Source organism: Phaethon aethereus, assembly GCF_964289735.1.
Source record: "Phaethon aethereus genome assembly, chromosome: 2".
Classification (NCBI taxonomy): Eukaryota; Metazoa; Chordata; class Aves; order Phaethontiformes; family Phaethontidae; genus Phaethon; species Phaethon aethereus.
In genome coordinates, this window is record NC_138582.1 from 53,848,996 (window position 1) to 53,865,938 (window position 16,943).

The 16,943-nt window shown below is 39.4% G+C and overlaps 1 protein-coding gene across 1 annotated transcript in view; it reads right to left on the reverse strand.

Annotated features, from left to right (window-relative positions):
* The window catches only part of MIB1 (MIB E3 ubiquitin protein ligase 1), a gene marked incomplete at both ends in the record, with an annotated part of 79,229 nt that overhangs the window by 19,415 nt on the left and 42,871 nt on the right, over positions 1-16,943 (reverse strand). The window contains 2 exons of the mRNA XM_081996948.1: positions 775-861; positions 1,238-1,370. Of these exons, the coding sequence (XP_081853074.1) occupies positions 775-861; positions 1,238-1,370 (220 nt within the window). The remainder of the gene's footprint in view (positions 1-774; positions 862-1,237; positions 1,371-16,943) is intronic.

Here is a 16,943-nt window from a genome sequence, read left to right on the forward strand (position 1 = left end):
AAACTAAAAAAATGTATGCAGAGGGCCAAGGCCAGGTTGATGTATTCACTCATAGGGAACATCTACAGCAGTGAGTGCTCACTCTCTCTGAGCCTCAACAGCCCATGCTAAATCACATAGGTCCCGTATGGACAGTGCACACAGACCAGAATGGGCAAGCTGTGCCAGACTCCCATTTCCTGTGCCAGTAGCAAAGTTTTGTTAAATTGAAGTATTAACTTTTGCAACCGTGCAAGCGAAAAACAGAAATAGCACTACTTTTACTAATAAGGAACTTCTGTTACTGCTTATAGCTCTCCCAAGCTAAGAATGGGGAAAGTTACACACTGAGAAGACTGAAAAGTAGTTAAACTGATTAAATGATGTTTCACTTTGCTACAGTTTGCAAAAGCTATGAGCAAGAATAATTACTCATACAGCAAGAGACATCAAAAATGCTATTTGAAGGTCCCACTACAGGACCACAAGACTCAGACAAGTAACAGGAACACACTCTCCCTTGCTCAAAAAGGAGGGATGCTGGAATTTGCAACCACGTAGAGGAAGCTGTAACGTACATGTACAAAAACTGAGCCTTCCCGAAACATCCTTCATATTGCTTACTGACCTGTGAAAGTTGGCAGGTTTCTGAATTTATCAGAATCAATCATACAAACATTCAATGGCTACATGTTGTTAAATCATTTTTTAAGTGTTCATGAAGTACCTCTGTCTTAACAGCCACAATCAGCTTGAGTCAAGTACCATACGGGTTATTGCAAACCAGATACTTACCCTAACAATTTGTGTATGCTGTCGTTCAACGGCAAGGTGCAGAGCAGTTTGCTGGTTAACATTCTGGATATCCAGGTTAGCATTGCCCTGGAAGACATTCAAAGCATTAGAGCATTATCATCCCAGCAATTCATCTACAGGGAAGGCAGTCAATTAGGGCACTGAATAAGACCCTGAATGTGATTCACAGTTTGGAGATTTGAGAGAAATTATTAAATACTTCATTCAATGTACAGACGTTGATCTGTTGAAACAAACTAGGTATAAAATTTTTCAGTCCCTCTGCACCATTAGGCCATTGTAATGATCTCAAAGGCAAGTCTGACCTTTAGAGCTCACCACGTGTCCTTCCCTGCTTCATTGCTTTTGCATTGCAATTGCAGGTGTCAAGAAGCGAACTATTTTCACATCAGATGGTTAACTGAAATGTGGCATTTAAATCCTCCTGAGAAAAGAGCCCTACCTGATGCACCAAAAGTTCAGCCACTTCCACGTGATTATTGAGAGCTGCCAGATGCAAGGCAGTGTAACCATCATCTTTTTTCTCGTCAACAATCCATGGTCGTGGTAACTTGGACAACAACACACGCATGGCACTGAAATAAATATGCAGAGATGGCATAAATGCAGAAATAACGTATTTGTTGAATGACAACGCGACAATACTAAAACAATATTCATTCTCAGAACTACAAATAAGTAGTAGCTAAAATAACATCAGTATTTTTTCAAAAAGAGAAAGTGGGTGAAGAGCTATACCAACAGTTCCAAAGCATAATAATTTCACATTAAGTTCCTTCTAGTTATAGCATACAAACAAACAATACAATACCCAAAACAGTGTGGGAATCAGATTTCCCCCCCCCCCCCCCAGAGGAAATGTTATCTAGCAGTAAAAACTACCTTTAAAAAGTATTCACACAATTCTGAGACAAACATGCAGCTCCCTTATGGCAGTTCCTCAGAGAGAAACAGAAAATCAGAAACTGCTATAATCTCATGCCAGGAAACCTCTTCTATCATCCAATCTTTCCCTACCATTGAACCAACATGCTACTTACAAGAGAAGCTGAGTTTCTTTACAAAATTCAAGCTTTCAAAATTTCAAAATTCAAAAAATCCAACTAATACCAGCTAGCAAGTGGAACCACTCAGTCACAGACTGCCTTGCAAGCAGATGCTATAATTGAATGAAATCGTTCTTCATTAGCCACCTGATACTCAAACATGGGATCTCAATAAGCCTCAGAAACATTGCTTGCCAATGTGACGCCTGTCTACAAGAAAGGCCGGAAGGAGGATCCTGGGAACTACAGGTCTGTCAGCCTGACCTCTGTACCAGGGAAGATTATGGAGCGGTTGGTCTTGAGAGTGCTCACAGGGCACCTGCAGGACAACCAAGGGATCAGGCCCAGCCAGCATGGGTTCATGAAAGGCAGGTCCTGCTTGACCAACCTGATCTCTTTCTATGACCAGGTGACCCGCCTAGTGGATGAGGGAAAGACTGTGGATGTTGTCTACCTGGACTTTAGTAAAGCCTTTGACAGCGTCTCCCACAGCATTCTCCTGGAGAAACTGGCAGCTCGTGGCTTAGACAGGTTTACTCTTCACTGGTCGAGGAACTGGCTGGATGGCCGAGCCCAGAGAGTTGTGGTGAATGGCGTTAAATCCGGCTGGCGGCCGGTCACAAGCGGTGTTCCCCAGGGCTCGGTTCTGGGGCCGGTCTTGTTCAATATCTTTATTGATGATCTGCATGAGGGAATCGAGTGCTCCCTCAGTAAGTTTGCAGATGACACCAAGCTGGGTGGGAGTGTTGATCTGCTGGAGGGTAGGAGGGCTCTGCAGAGGGATCTGGACAGGCTGGATCGATGGGCAGAGGCCAACTGTATGAGGTTTAATAAGGCCAAGTGCAGGGTCCTGCACTTTGGCCACAAAAACCCCATGCAACGCTACAGGCTTGGGGAGGAGTGGCTAGAGAGCAGCCCGGCGGAAAGGGACCTGGGGGTGCTGGTTGACAGCCGGCTGAACATGAGCCGGCAGTGTGCCCAGGTGGCCAAGGCGGCCAACAGCGTCCTGGCCTGTATCAGCAATAGTGTGGCCAGCAGGAGTAGGGAAGTGATTGTGCCCCTGTACTCGGCACTGGTGAGGCCGCACCTTGAATACCGTGTTCAGTTTTGGGCCCCTCACTACAAGAAGGACACCAAGGTGCTCGTGCGTGTCCAGAGAAGGGCAACGAAGCTGGTGAGAGTGCTGGAGCACATGTCTTAGGAGGAGTGGCTGAGGGAACTGGGGTTGTTTAGTCTGAAGAAGAGGAGGCTGAGGGGAGACCTTATCGCTCTCTACAACTACCTGAAAGGGGGTTGTGGCGACAAGGGTGTTGGTCTCTTCTCCCAAGTAACTAGTGATAGGACAAGAGGAAATGGCCTCAAGTTGTGCCAGGGGAGGTTTAGATTGGATATTAGGAAAAATTTCTTCACCGAGAGAGTGGTCAGGCATTGGAACAGGCTGCCCAGGGAGGTGGTGGAGTCGCCATCTCTGGAAGTGTTCAAAAAACATGTGGATGTGGCGCTTCAGGACATGGTTTAGGGGACATGGTGGCGCTGGATTAATGGTTGGACTTGATGATCTTGAAGGTCCTTTCCAACCTAGTGATTCTGTGAAATATCCTCACAGAACAAGGCTCTCAGCTTTTACTCAAAAATATTCTCAACAGATACCAGTAAGCTGACCGTGCTGTCAAGTAATAACTGAACTCCTAATTCATTGCAATAATCTGTTACCTTGACCATCCACACCACTATTCAGTGCTATTCACTCCTAAACTCTCTTTTAGAGTAAGCCAACTAGTTTCCTATAAAATAAACAAACAAAAAGCTGTGGTTCTGGGAATAGCTCACTACAATGTGCCCTCCAAAACTGCAGAATTAAGAGTCTGTGACCTAGACTACCAGTGAGAACGTGCACTCCTTCCTACAGACCTCTTAGACACTATCCTAACAGACCCTGACTTCTTGAGCATCTCCTCATGTTCTCCTGCTACTGCACTGAGTATACAACATAAATCCTCAGTTTCACACTTAATACACCATCCTAGCAGTTGCAGGATAATAGTCACTTTTTTCCAGAGAGTGTCTGAAGCAACCGCATCTACAGGCCGCAGCATCACGCAGGCCCACAGGAGACCCATGACCAACCGCTACATGGAGCGTCCACAACCAGGCTGCTCTGGAGCTTTGTTCTCTGCAGAGCAGGCATAAGCACTTGGCCAGGAACCAAAAGAATTTTGTAGTCTGTGGGTGAGCTCAGTCTTTTTAGATTCCATTATAAATCACAGCTTTCTTGAGGTAAGCAAATAACTAAGGGACCATTCTTGACCTCTTAGGATTTTTTGTTTTCCTGTCAGGTCTAAGCTTCTCACTTCATAGTCCAAATCACTCATAACAGCAAACTACAACAACAACACTTAACAGATTGTACATTGATTATCGTGAACCGTTTCTCAGCTTCTATTCATAACACCTTCTACAGCTCTGTCACATGCTAGGAAAAAAGGACTAGAACACTTGAAAGAAAACAAAAACCCCAAAAACCAACCCAACCTACCAACATTAACTCTTTGAGAGATTCACTGATGCAGGAGTTTCCAAAATTAAGGATATAATTTAGTAAAACACAAGTTACCGAAGCTTTATGAAATGTAGCAAAATAAACAGACATTAGTTGCGCTGATAAACATAATTCATTTTGTAATGAAATGATGTATTTTCAAATCTAGGATATACATATGTCTCTGGTTTGCAACATCAGAACTGTTTCTAGCTGCCTTAGAGAGGGAGGAAGTCTGGCGCACTGTGGTTCACATCATATCTGGACTGTAACCTAGGTACACCACCATCAGTTCCTTAGAAAGCTGGGCTGATACAGGGCACACCTCGGGAGCACACGATATTAGCAGCACAACAAGCCAGTTTACTTTGTATAGTGGCTTCCCATAGGGTATCATGTCATGTAAGCTCTTTATCTTCACCTGCCAGGCTCAGTGCTTCTGAAGTCCCCATAAAGCTCTAGAGTATCTACTGTGGATCATTTAAAACGCACAACAAAAACTAACTGAAAATTCTTTATGACTGACAGAAGCAATATGACCACTGTAAGTGACCAGTAGAAGGTGGGGCAACAGTGACCTAGGAAAAAAAACAAGGTCAAGAAATTTTTTTTACAACTGCAACTACAACTTTAGGAACAATATGGGAGGGCACCAACACTCAAATGTACATTTCTCTAAATATACCGAACTTGCCTCCAAAGTAGCTCTAGTTACTAAACAAGGAACCACCGTAACTCAGATGATACTTTATATCCTTTTCTTCAGTAAGGAAATAAAGAAACTGCCAACTCCACAGATATAAAATAAAAGAATATTTAGAGTACATTCAACCCCTTTAACAGATGCATTGAAAAGTGAATATATGAAACATTACTGTTGCTATTTCTTTAACATCTCTCATCTTTGAGAGAGAAGTAAGAAATTAACTGACAGTATTTTTTTATGCTATGAAAAAATTCACTCACCCTAAGATTTGCAAGAGCACTAGCCTTACCAGATCCCCTTTCAAATCTTTTCTTATTTAATTAGCTGTCAAATACCAGGAAGATTTTCATCTGAAGCTCAACTGTAAAATATTTGGGGGCTAAGACTGCATCTTACTTTCACAGAAATGAGATGCCTATTGCATTTTTGGATGCTTTTAAAATGCATTGGTCCTATTGAAAAAAACAGGACCAAGAAAACAAACAAACAGCTTATATGTGCAATAGATTTTTATCTTACTTTTCACAGCAAAGCATCAGAGGGCCAGTAACTAGTCGTCAGTTGCTTCTGGCTATGCAAGCTAGAGACCACATCTCTCTTCCAGACTGTGGTGAATTACAGGACAGCAGGATGGAAGGGCAGTTTTATGTACATGACACCTTAAAATTCTCCAAGATATTAATATGCTATAAATGGCAAATTCTTTTAAGATGTTCAGTGGCTGCATCGTCCTTCTCATTAGCTGAGAGGTAGTTTCCTTCAGTGCACAAGATCCTGTTCCTTCATACTGCAGCTTTACTTCCTACAGCTATTCTATTTTGCAGGATTTTCTAGAGCTGCTGCCAAAATTTTGACAACTTAGCTAAGTGGCTACCATTCAGAACAGTACTCACTGGAACAGTCACATTAGTGAATTAACGTCACATGCCAATTACACAGTAATTCTTGATTCACTTTTCCACACAAAATATTACAGAAGAAGCCAAACTGTACTGCTCCATTTTCAGGACCGCAACACAGATGTGGTCCTGAAAACTTGCTTTTATCTTGTATACATTAAAACAGATCACAGACTACTTTCTCTGTAATTATATTGAAAAGATAAGGAATCAGCAAATCTAATGGTAACCATGACCATGAAATCAGCTGAAGAAAACTCTTCAGTCTATCATCTTCACTGTATTGAACTGTACAGATTACAAGGCTAATTGAGTACCTTCAAAGATTATTGATAAGATGCTTGAAAGCCTTATGAAGACACTGAAATTATGTCATCGCTATGCTACTTAAAGAGCATTACTAAAGAAAAAAATTGTAAGAGGTAAGCTTTGGCATTTGTTGGTCTGCAGTATTTTCTGATTAACAGAAAGCTGATAAAGATTTTGAGCCTTTTTCAGTTGGATGATATTTTGCAAGTTCTGAAATTTTCTAGATGGGACAACAAAAGAAAAATTTCAGTAAAAATTTTTGAGGAAGTTGTCTGTAAAGCTTTGAAGGGTCTGAGGAAACTAGTTCTTCATTCATATGAGCTAAACACCTGGCTCAGTGAAAAAGGTAACGAGCAAGCACATGTGCATAGGGGGCTGAGATCAAGGTATCCATTGCTTTCCCATGCCCAGTGGATGGGGGTACAGTGACTTATAAAGTCCACCATAATTCACATAAATCATCCCCATAAAATGACAGACCAGGGTCTACTAGTTAGAAGTGATTTGGTAGAAGGAACACCCACTTACACTATGTTACATTTAATTTGAGATGTAGAAGAATAACATCAAATGCTGCTGCGGAATGCACCTTTACTTTGACCTTGACACATGAGGTGTTGGGTTTTTTTAATTCAGGTTTTTAGAGAGTCTGGAACTATGGTTTAACATATATATGATGTATAAATTATAAACAATAGCAGAATATAAATTCAACAGCTTGAATTTTATATTTGCAACATAAAATGCATCACAGATCTGAACAATACGCTAGTTCATTTTTAGCCACACAGAGCAGTTGTTTCAACACCAGTGACCAACATTAGACGTAAAAAAAATCATTGTTATGACCAAAAGTTTTAACATATGTTATATTATTCATTATCAAACTACACACAAAATCTCTTTCCTTATGCAGCATTTTACTCACAGAATTTTTACAGATGCTCATCAGCATTACCTGAGAATGCCACATAAAATAATGGACTTATCTAAAAAATATGCAAGATAAAAGTACTTGCAAGATGAAACTAGCACGTCATTGTATAGAAAAGTTTCCAAATTTAGCATTCTTAATGGTAAAGATATCCTTCCACCCTGCTTAAAAAAACGTATAAAGAAAAACTAGATAAGCTACTGCAATTTGACTGCAGAATGATTTAAATGGGGAAAGCTGGGGGTTTGTAGGATGGTGGTGAGATGGTTTTGTCTGTTTGGCCTTTTGGGTTTTTTTTAAAAGAACAGATACTTAGGCATTAAAAAAAATAGTGAGGCTACTTCACAATCAGCATAAATGGCTAACTTAAATGGCTACTGAAAGACACAAACCCACTGCTCCCTGCACTTCAATTCCTGTTATGTTGGCTCTACAGACACATCACTGTCTGGTGACTGAAGCAACCCACTAGACTTGATTTGGCAAGTTCGCTTTCAGGCAGATGAGTGAGATAATCCAACCTACCCTGCAACTTCACGATCACTAGAAGCAACAGGAATAAAGAAATGATGAAGCTAGAGTTGCAGGGAGGGCAGACTGCCCTTTCCAGAAGCAAAGTCTTAGATCAGCATAAACTTAACCAGAAATCATACTTCTAGGGGTTGTAATGATTCAGTGCACTTTCTACTGCAAGTTCTCTACTTTCCTGCCACTCCCCTCCCTCAGGTCAGCTTTCCACTGTCTCAGTGTGACATGGTTTCATAATAGAAGATATTTTACAGCAATCCTGGCTTGAAGTATTCCCCCCTCAACACACATGCCCTCTTGTCCACTTATTCCCACCCCTGGCTTAGCTCAACCTGCTCACCTGTTTCCTGTTACATCCTCAAACAACTGAAGGAACAGATCAGATTTAAAGACAGTTTCCATTGCAAAGTTTTCTTTTAAAGCTATGTAGTCTGACATGCATTTTACAACACGATAGAAGCAAGACTACTTTTTACTAATCCCATTCTTGTCCTGCAACTACCACCTCTGCTCAATACACACAGCCACCAACACAGCATCTAAAATGTCACCCCTTTTTGTTGGATAATTTCTCATGCAGAATAGTACTCTGAGCCTGCTCACTGTGAAGCCAAAGAAATATTTGTACCAACATAGTGCAAGAAGTAACACAGGAGCAGGACAGTGCTATTTTTGGCAACAATATGATCTTAAGTGCACGTCAGCACACAACCTCAAGCCAAATCAGTTCCCTGATCGGGTTCACACCACGCTCGCTGTGCAGCACGGGGAGTTATGCTGGAAGAATGAAGAAGGAAGTATCCTTCAGGAACAAGTAATAAAGAACAGATTAATACCTTAGACTGGTATTACTGAGGACACTGTATCTTGAAATTAGAGTTTAATATTTCATATCTGACTGATGGCTCAGCAGAAGTTGAAGCAAGCAGGCTGTTTCCTTCTTTCTGTCTCTCACATTTTCAAGTACCTCTTGAAAAACTGATTTCAATATACATGAAACTGAAGAAACAATGAGGTATATAAATTTACACAGAATTTACAAAAACATATTCTGTATTAGCCTAGATCTTACAATTTTGTCTTCAGTGTATGATTATGAAATTAAAGAAAGAAATGAAAAAATGTGACTTTTCCCAGAAAGCTACACTGCAACAGGAGTTACGAGGTAAGCAGCTACCAAGCACAGGACAAGGTCAACACAAAAAGAGGAAGCAAGGAAAGTAGGTATCCAAGACGGTAGTCTGTTCAGGACTTTGCAATTCACATTGTACCCTACAGTACTGAACTTTTAATAAATTAGTAACTAGTAATTACATCGATATTAACTGAGATTATTTTCATTTAATAAGTTTGTTTAATTTTAGATTGAATCATTTTCAGCTTTTTCACTCTTCTTGTTCCTGAGCAACATAAAGAATTTTGTAGGAAAAACATAGAGAAAATCTTGAAGTATTTGGGTTCCTGAGTGTTGTATTTAAAAGGCTAAATTTCAGGAACTTTATTCTTTTCTGAAGAAAGCATTGCATATACTCCCCATGAATACAAAAATCCCCCTTTTCATATTTTGAATGTGTGGTTATTGGTCTTGTTATAGGCCAATGTGACATGAAAGTCAGATTAATGGACTGAGCTGTTCATTTGATTTTTTTTATTCTTTGCTTCTAAAACACTGAGTTTTTTCAAAGACCAGTAGCATCTAATTTACATATGCATTTATTTTTTAAAAAGTATTTTTATAGCTAAGCATTAGAAACAAAACACTATGGAATTATTAAATATAATAGTATGAAAATATATGAATTTACTAATTAAAGGTTTTTCAAAAAATTTCTAACTTGATTTAAATATGGAAAAGTGGGGCCACAAATCGGCACCAACTTCTTATTTATAAAATAAGAATACGATTTGCTGTTGAAAACTTAAAACTAGATGTAGAACAAGGCCGCTTAGACCTCCGGTTAAACGGCATGTGGTTACTCGTGGCATTTTTCAGTGATCGAGAAACCAGGTTACACAACCTGCCGTGGCAGCGCAGGATTATTTATTATTCTATATCTGCGTGAAGTCCTTGCCTTGCTGCTACCGGGGCTGCCTTTTCCCCCCGCCTTCTCCCCCTCCCCAAACGTTTCTAAGTATAGTGACAACCTCATCAGGGTTTACTAGTAGCAGCGCAAGCTCAGTGTAAACCTGGGAAATCTAACTGCAAACACGAGAGCAAGCTTTATTTGGCAGCGCTAAAAAAACCTGGGGACAAATGGCAAAGCGGCGGTGGAAGTGCAGGCTGCACAATCAATAGGCAGAGAGCTGGATAGAGGCTCGCTCCGCTGCCGGATCGACAATCGACAGCTGAGAGACTATTTTTTGCAATGGTTGACTAAATATGGTCAGGGAAGAGAGAGGCACAAGAGAGCCTGTTTGCCTGGGAATGCATGTTTCAAATGCTTAGCTGCCTATAAAGCCGTAACAGTTTTGCTCGTGCCCTCTGAGTGGGAAATACGGTTAGTGTCCTCTGTAGTGTGCGTGCGGGAGCCCTGACCTCGCTAGCAGACTTGACCTCTGAAGATGGAAAGTAGCTTCAACACAGACCTGCCTACAGTTAAGCCTGGAAACATAACCTCAAGCAAGAAAAGATGCAGTGCAATATCTAAGGAACTAGAAGAAACCAATATTTGCCGGGGGAGGGGGGAGATGATCGGGTTTTTTTGTGTGCCTGGTTTTTTTGGGGGGTTTTTTTTGAAGCAACTCCAACTTTTGGGGGCTTGGTTTTGGTTTTTTGTTGGGTTTTTATTTTTCTTTTTGCCTGTGATTATTTTCATCTGACAGTGGGCTAAGTTCACCTTCCCTTGGCTTCCTAGCATCTATCCTTGGAGTCTTAACTCTCAGTCCAGCAGACATAAGGTATAATTTCTATACAACATCATCCATATTTTAGCATTCCAAGAAAGGCAGCAGGTGCCAATTAGGCACAGGTCTTTATGCCTTTTTTTTTTTCCTTTTAAGTTTTATCTATTTAAGGTGGTGAGGTACCGTATGCACCGACATTCGCCCCCCCTTGCCTCCCCCTCCCATGTAATGAAGAGCTGATTCAGCGAATAGAGTGAGAGAGCACTCAGGATGAGATGGCTGCTGCTGATGTGTCTCTAGGTCATTACCTCTCTTCCAACTGCAAATGCTGCATGATACTAAGCTTACAGGTAATAGAACATCAGGAGACCTGCATTATTCTGCACGTTTAAAGGATGCCTATGACTTTCTGCATGTATAACTTATTTACTGGAATGTTTTTTAATTGTTATATTAATCCCTCTACTCTGGGAACAGCTTAATTTTGAGTGTGTTAAAGTACCAAGCATTTGTAGTGTAAAAAGCAGGTTGAAAGAAAACAACATTAGTCCAAATTTCATAGCAAAAAAAAAAAAACCCAACTTGCTTGGTAGGCAGAATTCTTTTTGAAGAAGATAAACTCAAACATTGCAATGCCATTAACAGATTGTTAATTTCAGTGAAATATATTTTTATCTTCCTATGCACAACTAAAAAAAATTACCAACTTTAAAAAGAATATCTAATAACAGTGTGGTAGTGCAATGCCGAGTTCTCAAGTAGGTCTAAGCAAAATTCTCAAGGTGCTTTATCTCAGATGTACATGAAAACAACCTACTTAAAAACTAGAATGTGACTGCTGTGATTCTAATGCTGCATTGCTGTTTCTCCTTGTAGTACTGTGCTAGCTCCTGCTACACTCTGATTTGCTCTCTATCAGCTGCACTAGGTTTTTGTCATGAGCTGCAGAAATTCTTCCTTTGCTCTCAAGCTTTCCTTACGACTATTACATTTACTAATTGTTAAGCTTATTTCAAATTTACCTTTAATGCTATAAAGACAAAGCTTCTCTTTACTGTAACCCAAATCAACTCCTGAAATGCAAATTAAGCAACCATACGCTGTATCTGACAGCCCCTTAGAAGTCAGACCCGTGCTGTACATCAAATATTTAACTACCATTCCAAACCAAGGTGCAGAGTCTGACAAAACAGGGTTAAACTTGGGGTTTGTTTCTTTGTTGAGGTTTTTTGGTGTCATAAATATTTCAAGTGTGGACAAGATTCTGACTGAAGCAGGTGAGTGCCAATTTTAAAAAATGAGAAAAGCTGCTTGCAGAAGTGTTGAATAGGTATTAGCTTTCACATGTGACCTTTGGCCTAACAATCCAAATCCTGCCACAGCAGTTAGAGGTTGTTTTCTTAATTCAATGTCATCATCTTTATGATAAGCAGGATCACCAGTGGCATGTGCTTTTTTTTTTTGCCTTTTTTTTTTTTTTTTTAATCACTCTGAACTACAGTGGAAATAAGTATAAACCTGTAAATAGTTTGTGGAATACCAGATGGGATGCAAAAAGCATAGAAGTGGGATTGGGGAGGGTAGGAAAATAGGTTTATAACTGCCATATTAGACAAGTCTATACTTCCCTTCAGGACACTAGATGCAAACTGTACACCAGCATGGAAATCTGCTAGAAGACCTGGGACGAAGCTGAATTTTTACAGTGGAATACAACTACGAATTCCCAGAAAATACATTGCAAAGCTACCCGCGATTCAACTCTCCACTCAAATGGGGTCACTCAGAACGAACAGCAAGAGGCTGCAAAAATCTGGAAAAGCACTTCTAATGTCCATGCCATCCCAGAGCAATGAACTATAACCGGCTTTACGCCGCGCTGTGCAGGTAAATTGCATTGCAAAGTTCAGTCAGAATAGGAAGTTTATTTTCTACCATCAGTTAATCATGGTTCTTCCAAAGAATTGTCAGCTTGAGCCTTACCTAATGACAGCAACGGAAAGCAGCAAAATGCTTTTCAGGTTCATCTGGCAGGTAGTCGAGCAACTCTTATGTGTACCTGCTCAGAGTACATACTTCTTTATGTACCCATATGAACATACAATGCTATGGAATGTAAAGAAGTATGTATTTTTGGCAGGCACGAAACGACCAGTAAGAGGAAACTAAACAGCTGTTGGAAGAAACAGGTTTCCCTCTTGTTTGAATTACATTCATGTGACAAATTAACTTGCTACGGGTCAGCTGGTATTGCCAAAATAACTCATACTTGTTAGTAACAAGTCACAAAACATTAAATTAAGCAACTATAAAAGTGGGTAGGAAGAATTGTTAACAGCTGATAAGCAGAACATTAGTTGTAAACAAAGAATTCAAAACAGGGCTGGAAATGAACCCTGGAAATGCACCGATTAAGACTGCAGCACAGCTGCAAAATTTATCATTAGCAGTACTCCTCACTTAATAGAACCTAAACTAATCTTAAAAGCCTGATCATCAAAACGTATCTTATTAAAACCAAGCAATTGTTCTATTAATCACAGCCAGTTCTGTGTACTTCAGATGGTAGTATTTAAATTTACACGTATCAAAGAATATTTAATCTACAGGTTGCAACTAAAACACAAGCAGAAACAGCTAAGAAATTAAGGCTGTGATTTAGAGAAAAGGATAGTCAAAATAATTAAGTATAATAACTTCTGCAATTGAGTGAGACTTAAGTTAGAATTTTCTCCAAATCAGCACTTATTATGCTCACTGAGCTCTTCGATACAAAGTGCAGTGTCAGGTTTATGCACAGAAAGTGACAATACAGAGATTTCTAGGCCACAGTTGCTAGTCAGCGGATTAAAGCTATTGACAGATTCCTAAATGAAAACACAAATGACAACTACAACCTAGAAGTTATCTTAAATACTATTTTCAAATAAGCTGACTTTATTTTAAATCCAAATTTAAGAAAAATGGCCATGAAAATACGACTTTGTAGCATCCAGAAAGTTGTATGAGAAATAGCCCTGGAACAGTTTCAAGTTCTAGAAGTGGTATTAATCAAAATATACCGGTGCACAGCATCCCCAAGTAAAGATACTCAACAGGAAATTCAGGAACAAGAAAAAATATGAGGAAAGACCTCCTGGCTCATCAACTCAGCCATTCCTATTCCTGATGGCAGCCTTCTAAAAGCAGCTATTAAATAAGATACGTCCGTGATAAGTAGGCACATTTGTCACAGATTAAAACATCTAACTGTACCCCTGTGCTTACTAAAATGTCTGGGAGAAAAAAGAAAAAAAAAAAAAGGAAAAAAGGCAATGCACCATTTTTAGGTGGAAAATCTTATTTTTAAATACTCACATAATTCTGAAATAGCTAATACTATACATAGCCTGTTATTTTGATTACCTAAAACTACAAAATAACATTTTGCAAATAACATTTTACTACAAGATGAAACATTATCTTATCAGAAACATTTTTAAAGTAAAATATTACTATTGATTTTAAAGCTATTTCTCTTATGAGCAGATATTTTGGCATGAAGACTACAGTATTTTAACATCTAAATTAAAACCTGGTTTATAGTGGGAAACAAATCAAATTGCAATAGCTTTTCTACATGGGGCAACGCTACTGAACTTGAGCATGCTCACAGAAGCAATTTGGTATTACCAACAGCTTTACAGAGGGGTTAACTGCCATGCATTTACTGCTTTTGCTGAAGAGTTCCTGTCCCCACCACCAATTGTTTTGGCTTCCACTATATAATGAGACCAATGTTTTAACAGCTTAAATTTATTTTGAAAGGTTTTTGGTAACATTTATCGTATGTGTTCTTTCTTGTCTTCTTTGTATAACATTGCAATGCTATTCCGAAACAAAATGACAGTTCAGAGTGATACAAAAGTTAAAATTATATGTTGACATTGCTTCCTGCTAGTTCATGTTAGCATATCTCTAAGAATACATATCCAGTCACTCTAAAATGTCACATCCATCACTTAGATCAGCTGTTCAGTTTTAACTGAGCACACGCTGAACTTTGGGCATCTGCTGACACAGTTGTAACTCAAACATTTCAACTGTGTGACTGACAGGGATAACAGATGCTGACATTATCAAATGCTACATGGCTGCTTTTCCACGGCTGTTTTTTCTCCCGATATGGCCAGTACATGAAACTGTATTGCCATCCAAAAGCGCACTTGAGCAGCTGTATCTGTAAAACAGTTCCTGTATAACTAGTAAAAATAGAAACTAATTTTATAGCCATCTTTAATGCTTAAGTCCAAGTGACACACCTGCTATGTTTCTATTAAGACACATGGTGTTGGGAATATATTTACATAAATCTTCTCACCAGCATCAGGCTATGCAACAAACAGACGTAGGCTACACTTGACATACTCATTACTGGTGAATGGCTTGAACTAAGCTTGCCCCTTACTTCCCGCTCCAGGCAAAGCTCTAAAAGAATTCAGCATATAACATAAAAAAAGCTGCGTGAGCATGCACAAATATATTAAGGACCTTAATTCAGAAGAAATCGGATGCAACCCAAAATAATTCTTTAAAAGCTGTATTTTTTCTGGCATTAAACATTTTTACATATACAACCAGAGTAACATGAAAAAAAAAAATCTATCCTGCTATATTGTACAATCATTCCTAAAAAGTTAATACTAACCAGAGATATAGTAATGGAATTGAAAGCACTTGACATTTATACTTGTGCTAACCAACTACAGCATTAAAGCAGCTGCAAAAGGGATCCTGCCAGAAAATGAAGGGGGGGGGGGGGCGGGAAGAGTCAGGGGAAAAAACAAAACCTTCTTCCCCAGTAAAGTTTAACACAAAGCGGCAAGGGAGCTCTACACGAGTAGAAATTGTAGGACCACAGTTTCTGGTCACTACTCTAGAATTTCATTACTGCAGACAGAAAAAAGTTAAAACTGTAACTATAGTTTGATTTGAGACTCATCCAAAGAGCCTCAAGGAGATACTCAAGGAAGGAACAAACCTGGATACTGCACAGGACTTTCTGGTACACAGTTTTCCATTTTGCTGTCTCTAAATTAGTGAAAGGATTTAAATTTGCATTGACTAGAAACAAAATGTGTAACACAGAAGAAAGCCACATGTTCTTTGTGAACTCTTCATGTACTTAAAAATGTGTTACTGAATTATAACCTTCCTGCACTCCAATGCTTTGCTAAAGCTGGTAAAATGGAACCAAATCACCTCTTCAATGGATTTGGTCCCCTTCAACCAGCTGTAGCTATGCATTGATCACTACAGGATTTCTCATATTTAAAACTGGACATTAAGTCTGCTCCGAGTAATTATGCAGTCCCCTCTGCAGTTGAGTTCAATTATTCTAAGCAGCTTGGAGATGGAAGGTAACAAGAAGTGTAGCACATTCTGTATTCCAAAATTTCAAGTTTTTATTTGTAAATAAGCAGCTAACTGGTGTTTAATATTCTGTCCACATTCAGTGAAAATTGATCTCTTACAATGTTTACAAAGAAGATAGGCAAACAGCGAAATAAACACATTTTCCAATGATTATTGTCTCCTGTATTTTTCCTCAAGTCTGTTGCCCTTTGTAGCAGAATGGAGCAAAAAAAAAACTGATCAAAAGGAAGCAATTTGTGAACAGTATTGGTAATGCAGGGCAGGTCTACTTTCCAAGCACCCCTCTTTTCCTTCCACCCCCCCAGCCCCCCTTTTTTAACTCCACAAGGGAGGAAACTCCACAGGGTAGGAACTTATTCTCCACCTTGTACATGCTGGGCATATTATTTACTATTTAAAGACAGTAAATTTGTCACTGACCTCAACAGCTACAGACTAATCTGACATCTAATTATAGGTCTGCTCACAGAGATTATATTCTTTCTCCAAACCCACCTGAACAAAAGTATTCTTTCAAAGTATCTTCTGACATAATATTTTAATAAGAGATTTTAGGAGCATGCCTTTTTTGCACTTAGCATCAAGTAAGCTTCAACCTACACTTGCTGTCAGAACCGCAAATATGAAAGCAAAAAATCCCTTTTACTGGTTTAGAAGATAATTGTACAATTCTTCGATTACCTCACAACTTGTCTCTGTGAGGACCTCCACAACAATACAGTACAAAAGTCTGAGAAATTCCTTCACACTAAGTACAAGTGAGAAACCCCACATCTCAAACGCATCACAAAAAACAGTTAAAAATTCCACTGCCAACCAGTTCAAACCATCTGCAAGTCTAAAAGCAAGGAGAGATCTACAAAAAAAAGACAACCATGGGTAAAAAGTACAATTCCATTTTAAACAACAATCTCCTACTTGCTAGTTT